Below are 19,870 nucleotides of genomic sequence, written 5' to 3'. Positions count from 1 at the left end.
GCGCTCTGTCTCTTCCTCTGGTGACGACCCTCCTTGCGCCCGTCCTCACCGTCGGAAGAGCTGCCTGTATCCTCGTCATGTAGGTGTCGCTTCCCCCTTCGCTGGGTGGCTTTGGGAGTTTTCCTCTTCCTGCTTTCGACAGTAATCCAGTCCTCTGCCTCCTTTGATCCCTCCTCTTCCATTTCCTCCGTCTGTCTTGAAGGAGCTTGGATCGGCTGCTGCACCTCCCCGCTGTCTGCCGTCTGCTCCGCTCCAGCCTGCCCTTCCTTCTGGGTGCCTCCAGACACCGTTCCCTTTATGCTTGAAACGTCAAATCTCCTGCTCCTCAGATGCTGCCTGACCTGCTGTGTTTTTTTTCCAGATCTGAACTCTGATCTGCATCATCTGCAGTCCTCACCACTATCACCTGATGAAGGAGCAACGTTCCGAAAGCTAGTGTGCTTCCAATTAAACCTGTTGGACTATAAGCTGGTGTTGTGTGATTTTTAACTTTGTACATCCCAGTCCAACACCGGCATCTCCAAATCATGCAGAGAAGTTTCGCCTTGTTCCTGTTTCCTGAAGTCCAATCACCATAAAGCTGTTCCCTCTGGATTTAGATCAACGAAAGAGAGATTTCTCCAAATTTATTTTTTTCATAATCCTCATGATTTTAACATTTATTAAATTTCCCCTCATCCCCGCCTTTATCCAAGGAGCACAGTCCCACTTTCTCCAATTTAGCCACAAAATTGAAAGTCCTCAACCATGAATCAATTCTTGCAAACTGCACCCACCCTAGTGGCTTTACATTCTTGCTTAAACGGTGTGTAGCGGACTGGTCAGTTGTGAGACTTTGACAAAATCCTTGCTACGCCAAAACGTGCGACCTATTCTCCTTAGAACCTTCTCCAGAAATGTTTCCCAATCGAACAAACCGGTTCAGTCACACACCGCGGCTAGTGGGAGTCTGTTGTGCAATAGATTAAGGACAAACTTTGTTAAGTTTACCACAATAACTATACATCCGGAGTATTTCACTGTGTCGAACGTCATTCAAGGCTGAGCACAAATACAAGATTTTTTTTCGTTTAATCCAAACATTTGTAATTGTAAGAGTTAGATATTGCTGGAAACACCGGGGTGTTGTCGGGTAAAATAACTGCAAAAATACAGTGACATTTCACGAAATATAGGACTGAGGGTGGACAGTTCACGGGGGAAAGCAGGATATGTCGTGTGACCCACCCCTTGTGTGATCTGTTCCTAATAATCCCGTTCCCGGCAAGAAATAGCCGCTGGGAGCGCACCTTCCGCTTTAAACTGAATGAAACGGAGCTGGTAATGTTCACGGTCTTCGCACTTCCGATATAGATTTAATGACAGAACCGCCCATCAATCGGAATTCCAGAAACATCCTGCTTAAACTTTGCATATGTTCCCGTCATGGAAAATAGACAGTCACTTCCAGTGAAATTTGTTCCTTTCCCCGCCTCCTCAAAATAGATTATTGAGCAGCCTTATTGTTCCACAGATCCCGCCCAGAGTTTATCAGCGGGAATTTCCCTGACCCCCCTGGCGTTCTCAGTGCTACATTGCTGTTTTAATATCAGCATAAAACCAGCGGCTCTTTGATCTCACACTCCCTGACCTCCGTTTTGAGCTTTTACTGTCCATTTCTTTGTTGTGCCTCTTTCGGTGTGACTTCCAACCGAAGTGTTTCGCTCCAATAATTCTTTTCCACTTTTGCTTCTGATTGTTGCCAAAGACAAAGCCAGATCTCTTCACTATTATTGTATTATTACACTTCTTAGCAGATTTCTGTACATACATCGCCTCGCTCCACGAATTAACAGAGCGTCTAATTTACTCTGTTCAACTCCAGCTACAAACAGATTTTATTTTAAACTGAAGAGGGCGTCAGATTAAAATGCTTAGGGACTTTCAGTTTGCCCCTTTCCCCGTACTGTACTGTGGCACAATATATCCGGGGAGGGAACGGTTATTTCTGTCGGACTATTGTTATACTAGCGTTTCAACTCTCAATAAGGTTTCCCCGTCTAAATTTGACCCTTAGGGAAGGGTTACAGGGCTGGTCTGAATTTGACTTCTCCTGCATTTAAGACGCGGCGGGAAATGCCGTGTATTCCAATCATGTTTCTTTTAAATTACATTTTTTTTCTAAATCCCTCCACTATCTTCCGCGTCAATGATACAACCGAACGATGAGACCAACAGGCGAAGCTTGGTGTTACAGATCCAGACAATCGAACATTTTTTACAAGTAGAACGGATGATTAGAAGTAAATACGTCAGTTTTTGCTGGAAGAACTCCGCACAGTAAATCTAAACTTTCTAGTGTGAGAAATAACTTTAGGAAGATGATCTGAAAGCCATTGACATTACAACGCCCATTCAATGCGTTACTTAAGCATAGCAGCAGTCTACCATTTCCAATTTATTATGCGCGTAGGTTTCTCCACTCTTCTAGATAACCCCGGATTCATATCAGGATAGATGCAATAAACCAAAATGTTATTGCACACTTTTGGAGCGGGTGGGACTTTAACCCAGGTCTCCTGGCTCAGAAATAGGGACACTACCGCGGCACGAACAAGATGTGTTCGGAATTGAACCAGAGCAGAAACATTTGATCTCTGAACGGGTTAAGAGTAGGACAGAAATGGTAACATGTGGAATCCATGAAGCTGCAGTCCAGCTCGTTTGGATCGCAACGGGGAAAGAAACTGGAAATTCTGCGGTTGCAACATTCAGTTGGTTATGAGTAGATGACCCCCTTTCCCTGCACTGAGCGGCACTGGATCAATGAACTGGAACAAGGGCCGGCAGCAGACCGCCGGATTCTGGGCAAGGTGGCTCCCCCGATTGACAAGTAAGGCAGCCAATGATAATGCGCTAGTGTGGCGTCACAATCCCACCTTGAGCCAATCGGCGTTGGGGAAAGCCGGCAGGGACCCGCGTCTTCTCAATGGGGTGAGCGAGGGTCCAATCAGCGGTGGGAAGAGGCGGGATCGGTCGGTGCCGTACATTGAGAGGGTTGTAGTTCGGAGCTTCACTCTGGGAATAGAGGAGGCTGTGCTTCTGGACTACAAACACCAGCCTGCTTCCAGCTCCGCCCTCAGCCTGTGTTACTGAACGGGGCTGGCCCAGAGGTCCCCACGGACTTGGAGATGTTATATTAGGAGGTGCACGAACTCAAAGCTGCAGCAGTTGTGGTTGGTGCTTTCAGTGTAGTGGAGGAGGGCAGATAGGTAGATATAAGCCGCAAGGCTCCTCCGCTTTCCGTCCAGAGAAAGTCAGCAGCGCTCCTACCATCACCTTCTACTTTTAATCGGCTGTTTGTCGCCAGCGTTTTGCAAGCCGGCGAAATTTGTGTTTTTTTTAACCCTCACTCCAAATCCACGTCAATGAAGGAAAGAAGGCCAAGTCAAAAGCTTGCTAAAAACGCAATGGATAATCAAACCGTGAAATGTAAAATAGTTGTGGTGGGAGATAGTCAATGTGGAAAAACCGCTCTGCTGCACGTTTTTGCGAAGGATTGTTTCCCGGAGGTATGTTGCTGTGTTTGACTGAGTGCCTGTGTGAAATGATTTACGCTCCTTTTGAGTTACGGTTTCTCCAAGAATCCGACGCGTTTTTAATTTTGTCATTTTTAACATATATCCCCTAATCAACTTTACGGCTGGGATTCGTTTTACTCGATTTAATAACTTTTCTGTTCTTCTTCACAACGAATGTTACACGTGCGATTGTTTTAAATACTTGCTCGTTTTGCTTCTTGCGTTCTTCTTTCGCCATCCGTTTTCAAAATGTTTTAGTGTGTTTTACTTTCTTTGTGCCCAGAGCTATGTGCCCACTGTCTTCGAGAATTACACAGCCAGCTTTGAAATTGAAACACAAAGGATAGAGTTGAGTCTCTGGGATACTTCAGGTAAGGAACATCTGAGATCCAGGAACTGTAGTGTGAACCCAAATCAGCGTGTTAAACACCTTCCAGAGACTTCAGCCGCGATTCTTTCATCGAGCCGTAACCGGTTCAGTAACCTGTCCATTCACCGTCAAGGGAGCCAGTGGTGTTTTATTCCCGGTCTAATGGGAAACTGGTATTCCAAGTAGATTTTTATTTTTGAACAACTTAGGGCTGATTTTAGTACGTGGTGGGGTTTATGCAGCGGATAGTTTAATCGAATTCTCTCGTCGTTCCAGGTGTAAAGGCAGGTTGGTCTAACAATGCTTTCTAATGATGAGGATCTTAAAAATAGGTGGCCCGCCGAGAGACGGGAGTGTTCCTCCTGCCTGGCGCGCTGCTGCAGTTGTCTGGCTTTCCATTCAAAAGCATTGAGATCGGGGAATGTGCATTCCTTTCGGTTTTCTGGTTTAATCGAGAAGCATTTAGAGGCACAGCGGGAGGGGAGGGCTAAATTGGGAAGATGCCAGTTTCTTACTCCCCTGGAGGTTTCTTTTTTTCAGAAACGTGGAACGTTTGTAATAAAAATAAAAGCCGCATTCTTGGAATATAAAGAGATGGATTTATCTATGCAAGAATTTAATTTCACCTCCAGTCACGGAAAACATCAATCCACCGCAGCCCCGTTCACGCTCTCGTTATTTACAGATTATACTGATGGTAAAATCCACCCCCCCCCCCCCCCCCAAGTGGGCGTATTTCGTGCAACGATTATGTTGCAGTTTCGAAGAATTCGGGAAGCGATCATGGTGCGATGGTCCCAAATTCTTCATCCAGAATTTGCGGGCATTGAAGTGTTGTTCTGTAAGGGCGCATCAAAGCGCTGAGGCGAATTGAACACAAGGGAGTTTGATTGCTTACAGACTCCTGTGTCCATTTAACTATTCTTTAAATGGTTTTCATCTCCGTGATCCAACAGCGCTGGAATGTTTCCTTTCCAGACTGGTATGTCAGGAATTGTGTTGACGAGCCATCAAGAACTGCTCGCATCTCAAATCCAAGTAAGCGGCTGAGAGACAATGTCGCCCCCTGTAAAGATCAGTCGCTATTTGTATTCTCTCTCCACAATGTCGCTCTACATAGAAGGGAGGTGTTTAATGACTCCACAATTTACACAATCCTTCATCTTTGCTATCCTAAAGTCAAAACCCGAATTGTGTGCAATATGATTTGTTAATTTGGACAGGAATGAAATTCCTCCTAATCATATTTCTTAATTCTGCCACTGTATGAAACCAAACATAATGAAACTCATTATGCAATACCTGATTCCTTTTGGGCAAGGTGATCTTAATTTTGAAATTATGCCTATCATTAGGTTCTGATATCAAAATTCATGCAGTAGGTTTACATCCTATTAGCCTAAATTATATAATAATTTTTAAAAAACACAAAGTCAGTTTTAATGTTTATCTGATTAGCTAGCTGTACACCTGTTTCCTCTAGGTTAGGTGCCTTAACAACTAACAATGTGGAGAGTAGTCAGAGGATTTGGTTTCAAAAATGTTTTGAGGCACCCTGGACTGGGCACTCAGGTTTTATTGTAATAAAATATAAAATTTAATGTGTGCTTAGATTATTCTTCTCATTTGAAAAAAAAACACTTACTAAAATAGAAAGGAAAAACAGAAATTGCTGGAAAAGCTCAGCAGGTCTGGGAGCATCTGTGGAGAGAGAGAGATTCTGAGGATGGATCACTCCACCTGAAATGTTAATGCTGATTTCTCTCTACACATGCTGAATTTTTCCAGTAATTTCTGTTTCTTTTTCTGATTTACAGCATCTGCAGTTCATTTGGTTTTTACTTTTTAAAATAGGGCAGATATTAAGTGTCTTAATATACCTGCCTAAAGCTGATTTTAAAAAATATATAGTTCTGAAGGTGATACTTTTCTTCAAGAACTGGGAATATCAATGACTTGGATATGCTTCCCACTGCATGTGATAATCTGAGTGTTCCAGATAATACTTGGCTCATTTCTCCTGCTCCACAGCATTGACCATCATGGGCCAGTTAATTTCCTGCCCCTCTTAGGAAATTTAATGACCCAGCACAGTTACATAGTTTAAAACACATTAAACATCTCCTACTGAAACAAAGCAAAAGCTTTCAAACAACTTATGAAACCACGGATGATGATTATTGTTGGGGCCCTTGCTTTCTAATACTAAAGTGATAGCTTTACTCGGTGGTCAGAACACCCCAAGACAACAAGATTTCTACATTTGTCATTCCCTAATTCAAAGGAGCACTGACATTGGGTTCTGCGATGTATCATTGAAGTCTGAGATCCAGCAGTGATCAGGAAGGTGGTCTGTCCTTTGTTAAATGGGCTCATTTGTGTAAATACACACACTACAATTCATGGTTTGAGAATAAACCACTCAAAACACTGCATTAAAGCTTGTAATTAAATTGTATTTGTTTAGAAATTGTACAACCTCATGACAATGAACATATATCAGTTTCTGGGGGGGCTTTAGAAATGATGTTTAATGTGGTATGTGAATTGACTCTGATTTCTAATGTGGTTGTGCAAAAAATGACAATAAATAATTCCATTACAAGATTCTTGAGCTGCTAAAATGACTAACTTGTTATTTATTGCAGATATAGTGCTACAATTTATAATATTAGATGACAGTTTTATTCTTGGAAATTAGGATACAACTATAGATTTGCTAACAATATTTGTTCAGAAGTATACATTTTTCATGCTGGAAAATTGCAGAAAAAATCTCAATGTTCGTGCCTAAAATTTTGTGAACATGAATCATGCAGAATAAGTTATTGAGATGATTTTGCAAAACTCAAATGTAATCCAGCAACTCTAATTGTTGTCCTTTTTGGCTATGAATATAATGTTTTTGGAAACCATTCCAGAGTAACTTTGGCCGGATGGTCAAAATATGTAATGAGCTAGGCATAGCATTTTTGAAACTGATCCTCTGGCGAGATTTTGGAATTTATGTATAAACTCTTGGACTCTATGCAGTTCATAGAGTATGAAGAGCATACATTTTACTGGCAGCAGCTAATTATTTTGGAACAGAGGTTCAAACTTTTTTTGCATGTAGAAATAAACCTTTAAATTGCAGACAGATGCAGTTGTTTGATCACTTATCTTGTCTCACTGTCCAAATCAATATTCTCTTATCCACTATTCTGGCAGCAAGATCTTTAAAAAGCATGAGCCGTATCCTATCTTGAAATGGTGTGACTGCTGTGTGGATGGTGGGGTGTGCTGAAGATTCTTTGATCTTCAGTACTTTGAAGTAATTAGCCAGTGTGTACATGATAAGACATTAGAATGTCAACTGCTTAAATTAGTAGTTTTGAATGGTTGTAAATGGATCACTCTTAAATGGTGTGTATAATGCCTTGATGGTTGTAAGGTAGCTTGGAAGCCCTCTTACCTGATGATTTTTATAGCTGCGTTATCATGTTAATCACTATTGGTTCTGAATTTTCTACTGTAATATTTTAGTGCTTTGCAAGTACGACGTGGAACAGGAACAGATGTTCACACATTTGCCACACCCAAACCGCAGCTCCAGTACTAGTTGTATTTCATCCAAATCAGATCAAATTATTTCATCTTGGAAGGTTTGCACACTAGTTACACTTAGTTGATGACTGAACACAATTTGATAAGCGGCCTCTTGCAACATTGTTTTGCTCTAAAAATTGAGGAACTCTTATACAATGTGTTAGTATGAATTTAATATGTTGCAGCTGAAGTGTAAGCCTGAAGAAAAGTTAAGAAAAAAGTTCATTTGTATTCTGGCAGAAAATGTGGTATGCCCCTATTTCAGTGCGGCTGTTGCTGATCTATTGATAACACAATTTGTGTGGGTTGCTAAAACTATACCTTAATGCATTGTGCACCCATGCCCTATGCTGCTCCTCCCCCCACTCTCTCTCTTTTCTCTCCCCCCCCCCCCCCCCCCAACTCACTCTCACATTGATTGATTTATTGTGGTATAGTTGGTTCAACTTCAAATTATCAGTTCTAAAGTTTTATATTATTTTTCTTCAACTCATTGCATATTGCTTAGCCATTTGTAGACATAATTCCCAGCTTGTAGTTTGAATTAAGTCTTTAAAATTTGTCCTTGTGTCTTCACATGGAAGTGGGAGGAGATTTTTTGAACTATTTTCACTGAAGTTCCAGGTGAGAACCTAAAGCTTCCAATTCTGATACATCACATTAGAGAGCTCAACTGCTACACTGTAGTTGCATATTATCATGTTTACACAAGAGTTCCCTAAATCTAAATTCTTTTGATCATCAGTGATGAATTTTTCACCTCCACCCCAATTCCCAGTTTAGTTTTAAGAACTACATAAGCATTATTCAGTTCCTTCAGACCTGTAATTTGATTGAATTCTACAAAGCAGACTTCTTACTTGCGTAAATAAGTTGTTTTTCATTGATTTGAACTTCAGAAGTGCCCCATTATCGGGCTACAAGAGTTTTGCTTGAAGCTTCAAGATAACAAAAGAGATTGTAAAGTATTAGTGCAATCCGGTGTTACTTGGACTCTTGAGTGCCTATTTTATTTTCTTGCTAAAGGCATTTACAGCAGCCATGTGAATCTGTGTTAAATGCTATTCTCAGGTGATTAGTAGGAAAGATCAGGCAATATTTTCATTGTATCATTTAATTTCACAGGGGAACTTCTGTGAAGCATTGAAGTAAATTGGCTTTTGCTTCACTGGGGAAATTCTAATTGGGCCACATAACCAGCTGGAAGGATTAGTAATTAATGCAAAGGAAAAAAAATGACTTGTGAAGCATATTTAAACACTGAACTAGACAAGATAATGCACAAATAATGAAAAATGAGATCTCTTGGTGTACTCTTTTTTTATTTTTAAAAGAATGAGGTTTTTTTAAAGAAATGTTAATGTCATTTAAAATTAGTTGATTGACACCTGAGTGCTTCCACAGATCATCACCATATCAGGACTGTGTACTAATCAAAACTAATATCTTTTAGTGTCTGTTTAGGAGCTCCAATTGAAAATGGGTAAGAATTATGACGTGTGAGAAACTAGTGAAATGCCAAAAAGTCAATGTAATGTTCATTCCTTTCTGGACATTGAACTAGATTTACAGATGGGATGTTTCAGTTCAGCAGCCCATACCTCTGATTTGAGCTGTCAACTTCACTTGTGTTGGAGATTCTCATGGTCTTTAACCACTTAATTCCTAGTGGTTGACGTTCTATCTACGGAATGCGCTTATCTTTTTCAACTGCTCAAACTGCAGCACACCGTACAATAGAAGCTCAAATATGATTATCATCTCTGTAGTTTTTAAGGAATTAATGAGACTGAACTTTAAAATATATTGAACCATTTGTTTATTTCAGATCCTCAGTTCGATGTGATTGGACATTAAATCTAAATTATGATGCAAGGAGCAAGGGTATTGACAAGAAACAAATGGGATATGTGGGGGGGCTAATTCCCACAATGTAAATCAGTCAGGCAGTCCAATCAATGTTAATAACATGATTCCCATTTTAAGCCCATTACGTTCCTTTATGCTGGTCTCTTGTTAATCTTGCAGAGCTTGACTTCAGTGATTTTTAACCTTTTCATCCTTTGCCCACACCCTGTGTTACAATAGATATTGAAAGAACTGCGTGTAGTATTACCAATGTCCTTGTTTATCAGAAATTCACTTTACTGACAGAAAGATAAAATACCTTCAGCCATGTCATGAAATTCAGCCTTGGACATAAAAGTATTTATGGGCGGCACGGTGGCACAGGTGGTTAGCACTGCTGCCTCACAGCGCCAGAGACCCGGGTTCAATTCCTGCCTCAGGTGACTGTGTGGAGTTTGCACGTTCTCCCCATGTCTGCGTGGGTTTCCTCCGGGTGCTCCGGTTTCCTCCCACAGTCCAAAAGATGTGCAGGTCAGGTGAATTGGCCATGCTAAATTGCCTGTAGTGTTTGGTAAGAAGGGGTAAATGTAGGGGTATGGGTGGGTTGCGCTTCGGCGGGTCGGTGTGGACTTGTTGGGCCGAAGGGCCTGTTTCCATACTGTAAGTAATCTAATCTAATCTATTCCAGCACAGCATTTTCACAAATTGCCCAAAATTCAGAGCTGTAACCTTATTTAATGGAAATAAAGCTAGAATCAAACTTCCAAACTCCATTGTCATGTAAAGAAGTAAATATCTGATCTAATGCATAAACAGAAATAGCCGTGTTGGATTAGAGAAAAACTAATTGAGTGTTGAGGGTTGTTGATATGTTTATTGTTGATAAAGAACTGGGATGCTGGAAATCAGGAAAGAAAAAACAGAAATTGCTGGGAAAGCTCAGCAGGTCTGGCAGCATCTGAGAAGAGAAATTAGAGTTAATGTTCTGAACAAGGGTTACTGGACTCAAAACGTTAACTGATTTCTCTTCACAAATTCTGCCAGACCTGCTGAGCTTTTCCAGCAATTTGTTTATTAAGGATAGTAAGTTTGACCATCTTAATCAATTTTAAGGACCATGTGGAACAAGTGTGCATCTCCTGCTGTAAGATGACAACTTTGATACTTGCCTTAATATAGCATGCAAAGCAATTGAAGTCTTTTTAATTGCTGAAATACCCCATCTGTATAACGATGCTGGTGCAAAAAGTAGGTTGTAAAGGGTTTTCAGCAAAGTTGAGTCCCCTGTACCTAATTTTAATCAAGTTACTCATGCTGCCAAGGTTTACAGTACAATCCTCTTCACTTGTAAATCTTGATGTAATGAGGAATTTGTGGCAAACTACAATTACAATGGCCTTCTGTGCAAAAATAATCTATTGTGTGCTACAGTGATTCTAGTTTGCACAGTATCTGAAGCAAGAGAAAACTGTCTTTGTATTATGTCTTGTGTGCGCAGATGGTGAGAGCAGTTATGGAGTGGAATGGGTTGAGAGAATGTGATTTACTTGCTAGACAGCTCTTAACTTTCAGCCAAAATTGGATGAAAATATCGGTGGTAATGTTCTTGCCACTGAACCTCAATCCATTCCATTAGAGATTTCAATGTACAGTCTTGGCTGACATTTCAGTGCAGTGTTGGCACTGTCAGAAGTGAACGAAGCCATACTATTGGCAGTCACTCACATTTGTGCAACACCCTTTGAATGTAGAAAGGTGTCCAAGAGGTGAGTGACAGTACCACCTAGTACCAGTCCATAGCCTGGTCTAACTAAATTAGTTATCATCTCTGCCTGTATCAAAAATAGGTTGCAAACTCAAGAGGTATTCCTGGACAGTGTGATTGAGATTTCTGACATCAGCAAAAAATGCAGCATTTCAGAGAATTGCAATGATCAAGAAGCAGGGAATAAGTACAACTGAAGTTGGGCAGCAGCAGGACCCAGTAATTTGTGCTCTACTGTGGAAGAGTTTTGGTTAATTTCAAGGAGTAGGCAACCCTAATTTATATTTCAAAAATATTCAATTTCAAAAAATTTCATTTTTGAAGTAAGAGGCCTTTGGAAGTTTGTAAAGATGTGAAAGGTGCTATGTAAATACAAGTACTTTTTGCTATACTGTAGAATCAATAATGCATGTAGTAACACTTATCTTCAAGTAGTGTGAATTTGAAGGACTGTTTTCAGCATCAATAGTACATTTGAAAATGTGCAGATTTAAAGATTCAGAAGGCTCTCATTTCCAATGTTCTTTACGTCTGTCTTGCCAGACTTGATTCAAATTGCATTCTTCACCTGAGCTGTCTTAGTTTTAAGTTGTTGTGCCTACAGTGAATTGCTTGGGGCATTTTATATTTGTAAATGTATGTTAAAGATATTGAGCTGAAGAATGCAAATGATGTGCATGAGACTTTTTTTTTGTGATGTGATATTGTTGTAATATTGTGTTTTGCAAAAAGATTACTGTACAACTGACATTTTGGATTTGTTTTGTATTCAGGATCTCCCTACTACGATAATGTCCGGCCGCTTTCCTATCCCGATTCTGATGCTGTTTTGATTTGTTTTGATATAAGTCGGCCAGAGACACTTGACAGTGTACTTAAGAAGGTATGTGCACCACCAGCTGTCTTAATACATAATTGAATTGAGATTCACAACACAAATACATTGACAGAAAAGGATATTGTTTTATTCAATAATGTAGTTGTCATAACCCACAGAGGAACCAATTTCACACTCCTTGACACCTTGTTTACCAAGCGGAGTTGTATCCCAGCATAGAACAGCTCACCCTTGCTTAAGAATCTTGAGTTAGCCATCTTGCCTTCTCCTTATTTTTTGATTAGCAAGTTAGTCATGGAGACATGCCTCTTTCTATCCTACTGTTCTTGAATATTATACTGACAGGTTGGAACAGTTTCTGAAAAGCTATTGAGAATATATAGTACTATGTCTTTTATATGACATTGTAGCAAACGTGTCCAGTGAAGAAAGTTCTCTCTCGGTAATTTCCACACTGATCCTCTGGCTTGCGGTTTCCAGTGATGTCACACATTTGGGTGTGGATGCCACTCCCTGGAAATGAGTTGACTTCAATGGAACGTGATGATCTAATTGGACTAAAACTTTCAAGTTTGCCTTCAAGCTTGCAATTAATGCTTTGGAGGCACAAAATATTGGAATCAAAGCATTAGATTCTGAAGGAAGGTGAATGTATTGTAAGATTGAGAGCAGACTAAAATTGATCCAAGCAAAAACCAATGGATTTGAAGTCTGCTGCTTCCAATAACCTGAATGAAATTTGAAAGAGGGACTGAGTGATAACATGCAGTGTCACTCTGAATGCAACAACCTTGTGTTCGGGTTCTAAAGGTAAGAAGGCAGCTGTGTCTCTGTTAATAAACATTAGACTAACAGCTTTGTGTACATTTGCTTTGAATTCTGACTGCTGGAGGGGCTCCCAATTGTTTACAGCCTTGGACTTTGCCTCATTGCAGCCCGAAATCAGTGGCTGAGTCACTGGGAAGATTTCATGTACATGAGCAAAGCAGTGAACTAGTTACTGAGTAATCTTCAGTATTTGTGAGAAGGCAAATTATGTCAAGGAAATATTTAATAGTCGCATCCTAAATGGTATCCAGCATTAGAACAGGGGAGTAGTTGACTTAAATTTAAGAGTTGTTAAAGCAGTGTCAAACTGTAAATTTTTACTGCATAACATTTCATCTTGAATGCTATAATTGGATGTTGATAAGAAATTTCTAAAGCTAAAGCCATTGGAGTGAAGGTAGGGGGAACATTGAGAATTAGAGGCCAAAAAAAGTCATGTTGCAATGTTTGTTCTGCTGTCTTAAAAAAAAATTGGCTGGTGACCTACCTTTCCATGGAACAGTTTGTTCTGCACCATGTTCTCAAATTGTTGATGTTATTACATTTCTTAACTGTTCTCTATTGGAACGGTTCTAAATAGAATTCAAAATGTTACATTTTTTACGGGGTGACCTGCAGCTTCCACTCCTACTTTGCCCATCTGTGACAGAACATAGAACGTTACAGCGCAGTACAGGCCCTTCGACCCTCATCATGCCGACCTGCAAAATTAATCTGATGCCCATCTAACCTACACCGTTCCATTATTATCCATGTGTATGTCCAATGCCCATGTAAATGTCCTTAACGTTGGAAAATTTACTACTGTTGCAGGCAGGCTGTTCTACACCCCTATTACTCTGAGTAAAGAAACTACAATAGACAATAGGTGCAGGAATAGGCCATTCTGCCCTTCAAACCTGCACCACCATTCAATATGATCATGGCTGATCATCCTTAATCAGTATCCTGTTCCTGCCTTCTCTCCATAACCCTTGATTCTACTATCCTTGAGAGCTCTATCCAACTCTTAAATGAATCTAGAGACTGGGCCTCCACTGCCCTCTGGGGCAGAGCATTCCACACAGCCACCACTCTCTGGGTGAAGAAGTTTCTCCTCATCTCTGTCCTAAATGGTCTACCCTGTATTTTTAAAGCCGTGGTTTGCCCCTCACCCATCAGCGGAAGCATGTTTCCTGCCTCCAGAGTATTCAATCCTTTAATAATCTTATGTCTCAATCAGATCCCCTCTGTCTTCTAAACTCAAGGGTATACAATCCCAGTTGCTCCAGTCTTTCCGCATAAGGTAGTCCCGCCATTCCAGGAATTGACCTTGTGAACCTACACTGCACTCCCTCAATAGCCAGAATGTCTTTCCTCAAATTTGGAGACTAGAACTGCACACAGTACTCAAGGTGTGGTCTCACCAGGGCCCTGTACAGCTGCAGAAGAACCTCTTTGCTTCTATACTCAATCCCTCTTGTAATGAAGGCCAGCATACTACCTCTAATATCTGGCCTATGTTTATTATCCCTCAGTTTAAAGCTATGTCTCCTCGTGTTAGCCTTCATCCGAGGAAAGATGCTTTCAACTGTCCACCCTATCGAACCCTCTGACTATCTTATGTGTCTCAATTAAGTCACCGCTCAACCTTCTCTCCAATGAAAATAGTTTTAGCTCCCTCAGCCTTTCCTTGTAAGACCTCCCTTCCGGACCAGGCAACCTCTTAGCAAATCTCCTCTGATCCCTTTCCAAAGCTTCAATATCCTTCCTATAATGCAGTGACCAGAACTGCATGCAATATTCACGGTGCAGCCTTACCAATGTCTTGTACAGCTGAAGCAAGACCTTGTGGCTCCGCAACTCAATCTCCCTAAACGCCAACACACCATATGCCTCCTTAACAACCCTGTCAACCTGGGTGGAAACTTTCAAGGATTTATGCACCTGGACACAGATCTTTGTTCATGCAATGCGTTGCCAGCTGTGGTGGTGGAAGCAGAGTCCTTGCGGACATTTAAGCGAGTGCTGGACATGCACATGGATAGTGAGTTGAGGGGTGCGTAGGTTAAGTTACTATATTTTACATTAGGATTAAATCTCGGCACAACATAGTTGGCCAAAGGGCCTGTTCTTTGCTGTACCTTTCTATGTTCTATCTCCACTGCCAAGAATTTTACCATTAGCCCAGTACTCTGCATTCCTGTTACTACTGAAGTGAAGTACCTCACACCTTTCCGCATTAAACTCTATTTGCCACTTCTCAGCCCAACTTTGCATCTTATCTATTTCCCTCTGTGACCCACAACATTCTTCGGCACTATCCACAACTCTGCCTACCCTTAGTGTCATCCACAAATTTACTATCCCATCCTTCTACGCCCACATCCAGATCATTTATAATAGTGACAAACAGCAGTGGCCCCAAAACAATCCTTGTGGCACATCACTGGGAACTGAGCTCCAGGGTGAACATTTCCCATCAACCACCACCCTCTGGCGAGCTGAAAGAAGACAATGTCTGATCCAATTTCTGGTCATGATATTCTTTTACCTATCCAAATGACACAAAACTTTCTCTTTTGTTCTAATTCCTCATGATCTGTCCCCATTTCCTTCATACACAAAATCTTGATGTGAATTTGGTAACTTTATTTCACCAGCACAATTTCATTTCACGTAGTCATATGTTCTGTTTTTTAAATTGATATTTGCAGGCAACTCTCAGCACAACTAGGATCATTAATACATTAAATCGTGTGAGCCAGATGAGGGGTTGAGCTTAGTTCCTGCTACATTGCCTTAACTTATCCAGCTATCACTTAATCTTACTATCTTCGGTAATGCAATGCAAGTGTATCCATCATTAGAGCTACAACTAGTGCATTTAGGATTCATACAACGCTGATTTTGTTTAAAATTTGTTTCTGTTGTTCAGTTGCCTTGGAGAAGTCACTTGCTCAATGGCTTAGAATGCAATGTATCCACAGGAGTTAACACTGAATTCAAATTGTCAAAACTCACTTGTAGAATATGGAGTTCTGATCTTATGGGGGCCATTTTATTAATACTAATAATAGTTTCATTTTATGCACTTATTCCTTCCTCTTTCAAAGTCACTGTCACAGGCTGAACCAAACTTTGCAACATAAATGTTCTATTTGACCCTGGACAGAGTTCTGAGCCCTATATCCTCTCCACCACATACCCTGTACCTTCATCTCATCCACCCCAGTTCAGTTTCTGCTGAAACCCACATCTGTACTTTTGTTGCCACCAGATTCAACTATTTTGATGTTTTCCCAATTTCTACTCATCTGTGTTTAAACCTGAATGCAGACAAAAATCTTTTGCCTGTATCTGTGTCTCACTCCTTGGTCATTCCCCACAGCCCACAAATTTGCATTGATGAATGGATGTCAGTGCTTTGCTTTTTGAAATTTTTGTTGAACACAATCCATGGTCATGTCCCTTTCTTCAATTGTAAAAGCCTTGAACTTCACATCAACATTTCTAGTCCTCTCCACCAACCCACAAATTACACTACTTGTGACCTGTGTTGCTCCCATTGCCTTTATTTCACCAGAAAATATCTGCACTCTTCTTGGGTTTAGGTTTCCAAGTTCCCTCCATTAGCTTCTTTTTCTGTCTTGTTAAGAAGGTCCTTTTTAACATCTTTGATCAAGCTTTTAGTCACCTAATACTTCCTTGGGTTTTATATCCATTTTTGGATCTCTTGGTCAACTCTTATGGCATTCCTTTCAAAATTTTCCTAATTTGAAGACCCATTATTCAAATACACATTATTGATGAAACAAATACATAGTTTTGAATTGGCACTTTATGGAGTACATTTCACTAGCAGTAACAACAACAGAAAAGTATGATAGATTGTGACTTGTATGACGATTATTCTGTAATTTGCAAGCAGCTTGCAAGCAATGAACTTTGAGATATTTATCCAGCTGTGCATTGTACACATTTTGAGGTAAACAATTCAATGCAAATTGGCATCTAACTTGACCACAAGGCCCTTCTTGGTACTCAGGCCCATAGTGTAGCCCTGTCTATGTATGAGTGATATTGCAATGATGAGCTTTTGTGCTTTGTTCATAATCACTGAGCCAAACTATTGATATCATCTGCAATTAACTACTCTTTTATGCACTTGGCGAGTATTATTCAAAGTGTTAACATTCCACCTCTTGCCTTCACTTGTTAAATAATGATGAATAGTTCTTTGTTTAATGTTTCCCTGAAATGCATGCTGCAACCTCAAACAGTGACTTTGAAAAGAACTGGACTTTAATTTCGTTGTCCTGCTTCCTGTCTTTTCAGTGGAAAGGTGAGATCCAAGAGTTCTGCCCAAACACAAAAACCTTGTTAGTTGGCTGCAAATCTGATCTGCGGACAGACCTGACAACATTAGTGGAACTGTCCAGTCACCGACAAAATCCTGTGTCCTATGATCAGGTAAGTTTCAATTTTTCAAGATTTTAATGAAAGCCATTGTGCTGATACGAAATGGTGTGTTCCTCTTTTTTTTAAAACTTGCGCTTGAGAGCATGGTGATCCCAGAATCTTTAATGCATTTAATTAACAAAGTTGTACCTATTTTAATTAATGTGCTTTGGTCCTGGTGTAGTTAGCAGCGCTGATGCTACTATCAATCCCAAAGCAAGTCATAGTATTGTAAGTAAATTGAAGTGCGTCAGTTGTCTACCATTCCAGTTCTAGCCCTGCTACCTGCCAAAGTTCCACATGATACTGAGGCAATGATTATGTAAACACTACCTATCAATGGCTGTGCAGCTGTCATTTTTTTATTTTGTCCCTTTGTGTGGTTTGTGATAATGGCAAAATGCACATGTAATGTGATAAAGGGGGAGAGCTACATCACCATAAATAAGATCCAGTGCCAAATAAATAAACCTTTTTCTGACAAAGTTATACCATAGGCATTCTGTGAATTGACCAGCAGTAATTTTTCTGCATACTAGTCAGCTTGAAATCTCAAAATTCTCGCAACAGACTATTTGTAATGTTTAAAGTTTTAAATCACACACTGATTGGGTTCAGTATTGTCCTTGTTATATGAAGGGCTGATTTATGAATGAGGAATATCAAACAGCACCATTAGTTATAACACACAATTATTTTGCAATGTGAAGGCTCATGGGAATGATGCATGATGCCACATTGTTGTCCATTGGCAGTTTTAGAATTTATATGTTGTGCAGATATTTAAATATGAACACATTTCATTAAATTTGAATGTTAACTTACAACACTACAGCAAGGTCATGACCATAGTAACTGCATTTTCCTGGCTCCCATGTTAGCTGGTATTGCTAATTGTGTTCTCTTTTCATACTATGTCCCTATCCTTGAAATCAGCTGCTATCGCCCCTCCCCTCAAAAATAGACCACTGACTTTCTGTCGTCACAAATAATTATCCCATCTAAAGTCTGCATCAGCAAATTGACTCTATGCTATATTTTTCTATTGAGAAGGTTGATTGCCAACTGACTATATTGATGATTCAAGATTCCACTATGATTGTAATTTTAAATGCAATGATGTCCAATGTACTGCTTGAGAACATTATTAAATCACAATCTGTCTTTTCAGGGTACAAACATGGCCAAGCAGATTGGAGCAGCGACATATATAGAATGCTCTTCATTGTCGTCCGAGAACAGCGTAAGGGACATTTTTCATGTGGCAACGCTAGCTTGCGTAAACAAGCCAAACAAAAACGTCAAACGTAACCAATCAAAACGAGCCACAAAAAGGATTTCACATGTCCCCAGCAGACCAGAACTATCCACAGTGTCCCCAGATTTGCGAAAGGACAAGGCTCGAAGTTGCACTGTGATGTGAGGATGGTGAGGTTGGGAGAGCAGATGGACACAGTCAGACGAAATTATAATGATGTGGAATGAAAGGCTTTTTTGACAGAAAAGGAAAGGACCACATGCAGTGCACAGCATCATTTACATACCAATGTGTCTCAAATAGCCTTTTGAAAAGATATCCTCCACCTTTTTATGAGTGGGACCCCGGGGTTCACCAAGTGGAATGATCTGAAAGAAAGATGGATGTAGATGCTGTCATCGGAATTTGAGAGAGTGATAATCTTTTGAATCCCTGGAAGTCATAGAGAGATGCTAAGTCAAAAGACTTGAGAGGGCCACATACCAGAAATAGTCACAAGAGCTTGTTGGGTGGGGGAGATGAGAAAGAAAAAACACAGCAAGTAAAATAACAATTTTATACTTCATTCTTTCAAGGATGCTGTATTGATAATGACTTGTGGTGGGGGCAATATTGTCCTAAATTGAACATATAATGGGCGCTTAGTTGCACTTTGTCCATCATCACAGCAAAAAGTAAGGTCACTCCATGGAACACCACTGAACAATTGGTTTCCTCACTAAACAGTGCTTTGATTGGTGCATCATGATGCTTTAGGGTGGTATATAATGGCTGGCAAAAGCTTCTCTGTATTAGGTATTGTAAACTTAAATTATAAAATGTTTTCAAACTGTAGACGTCTTACAATTTCTTTTGAATGTTGAAACTTGTAAGTCCATTCAAATGTTTTTGGCAGTATTTATTGAAGTATAGTATTTTTTTTCCTTGGAAAATGTAATCCAGTATTGATGTAAATTATTGCAATAATTCTTTGTTTTAAAAACCACCAGTTAGAATTATTCAAGCTGTTTATAATGAGCAGACTCTTCTTTACCTGATCACTAAACTGTATTTTTAATCTGAGCTTATTATAGCTTATGATTTATTACAAAGAATACTTATTTCTTTGCCAAATAAAAAAAAAAACTCTGATCACAGTTTTGTTTAATAATTTTTCATCTGCGCGTATAATATGTTGCTTATGGAGGCCGGGATGTTGGATGCCTTCAAGGTAGAGATTGATAAATTCTTGATCTCGCAAGCAATTAAGGGCTATGGGGAGAGTGCGGGTAAGTGGAATTGAAACGCCCACCAGCCATGATTGAATGGCAGAGTGGACTTGATGGGCTGAATTGCCTTGCTACCACTCCTGTGTCTTATGGAAGCAAAAATAGGT

The 19,870-nt window shown here is 40.1% G+C and overlaps 1 protein-coding gene across 1 annotated transcript; it reads left to right on the top strand.

Annotated features, from left to right (window-relative positions):
- Positions 1–3,218: 3,218 nt before the first annotated feature.
- Positions 3,219–19,631, top strand: rnd3b (Rho family GTPase 3b). The gene is made up of 5 exons (XM_043694146.1): positions 3,219–3,551; positions 3,844–3,931; positions 11,905–12,014; positions 17,115–17,249; positions 18,409–19,631. The coding sequence occupies exons 1-5, from the start codon at positions 3,408–3,410 to the stop codon at positions 18,658–18,660; spliced, it is 729 nt and encodes a 242-aa protein (XP_043550081.1). The 5' UTR covers positions 3,219–3,407; the 3' UTR covers positions 18,661–19,631.
- Positions 19,632–19,870: the final 239 nt, after the last annotated feature.

The sequence above is a fragment of the Chiloscyllium plagiosum genome, chromosome 7 (assembly GCF_004010195.1).
Source record: "Chiloscyllium plagiosum isolate BGI_BamShark_2017 chromosome 7, ASM401019v2, whole genome shotgun sequence".
In the NCBI taxonomy this organism is placed as follows: Eukaryota; Metazoa; Chordata; class Chondrichthyes; order Orectolobiformes; family Hemiscylliidae; genus Chiloscyllium; species Chiloscyllium plagiosum.
This window is presented reverse-complemented; position numbering and strand designations above follow the sequence as displayed.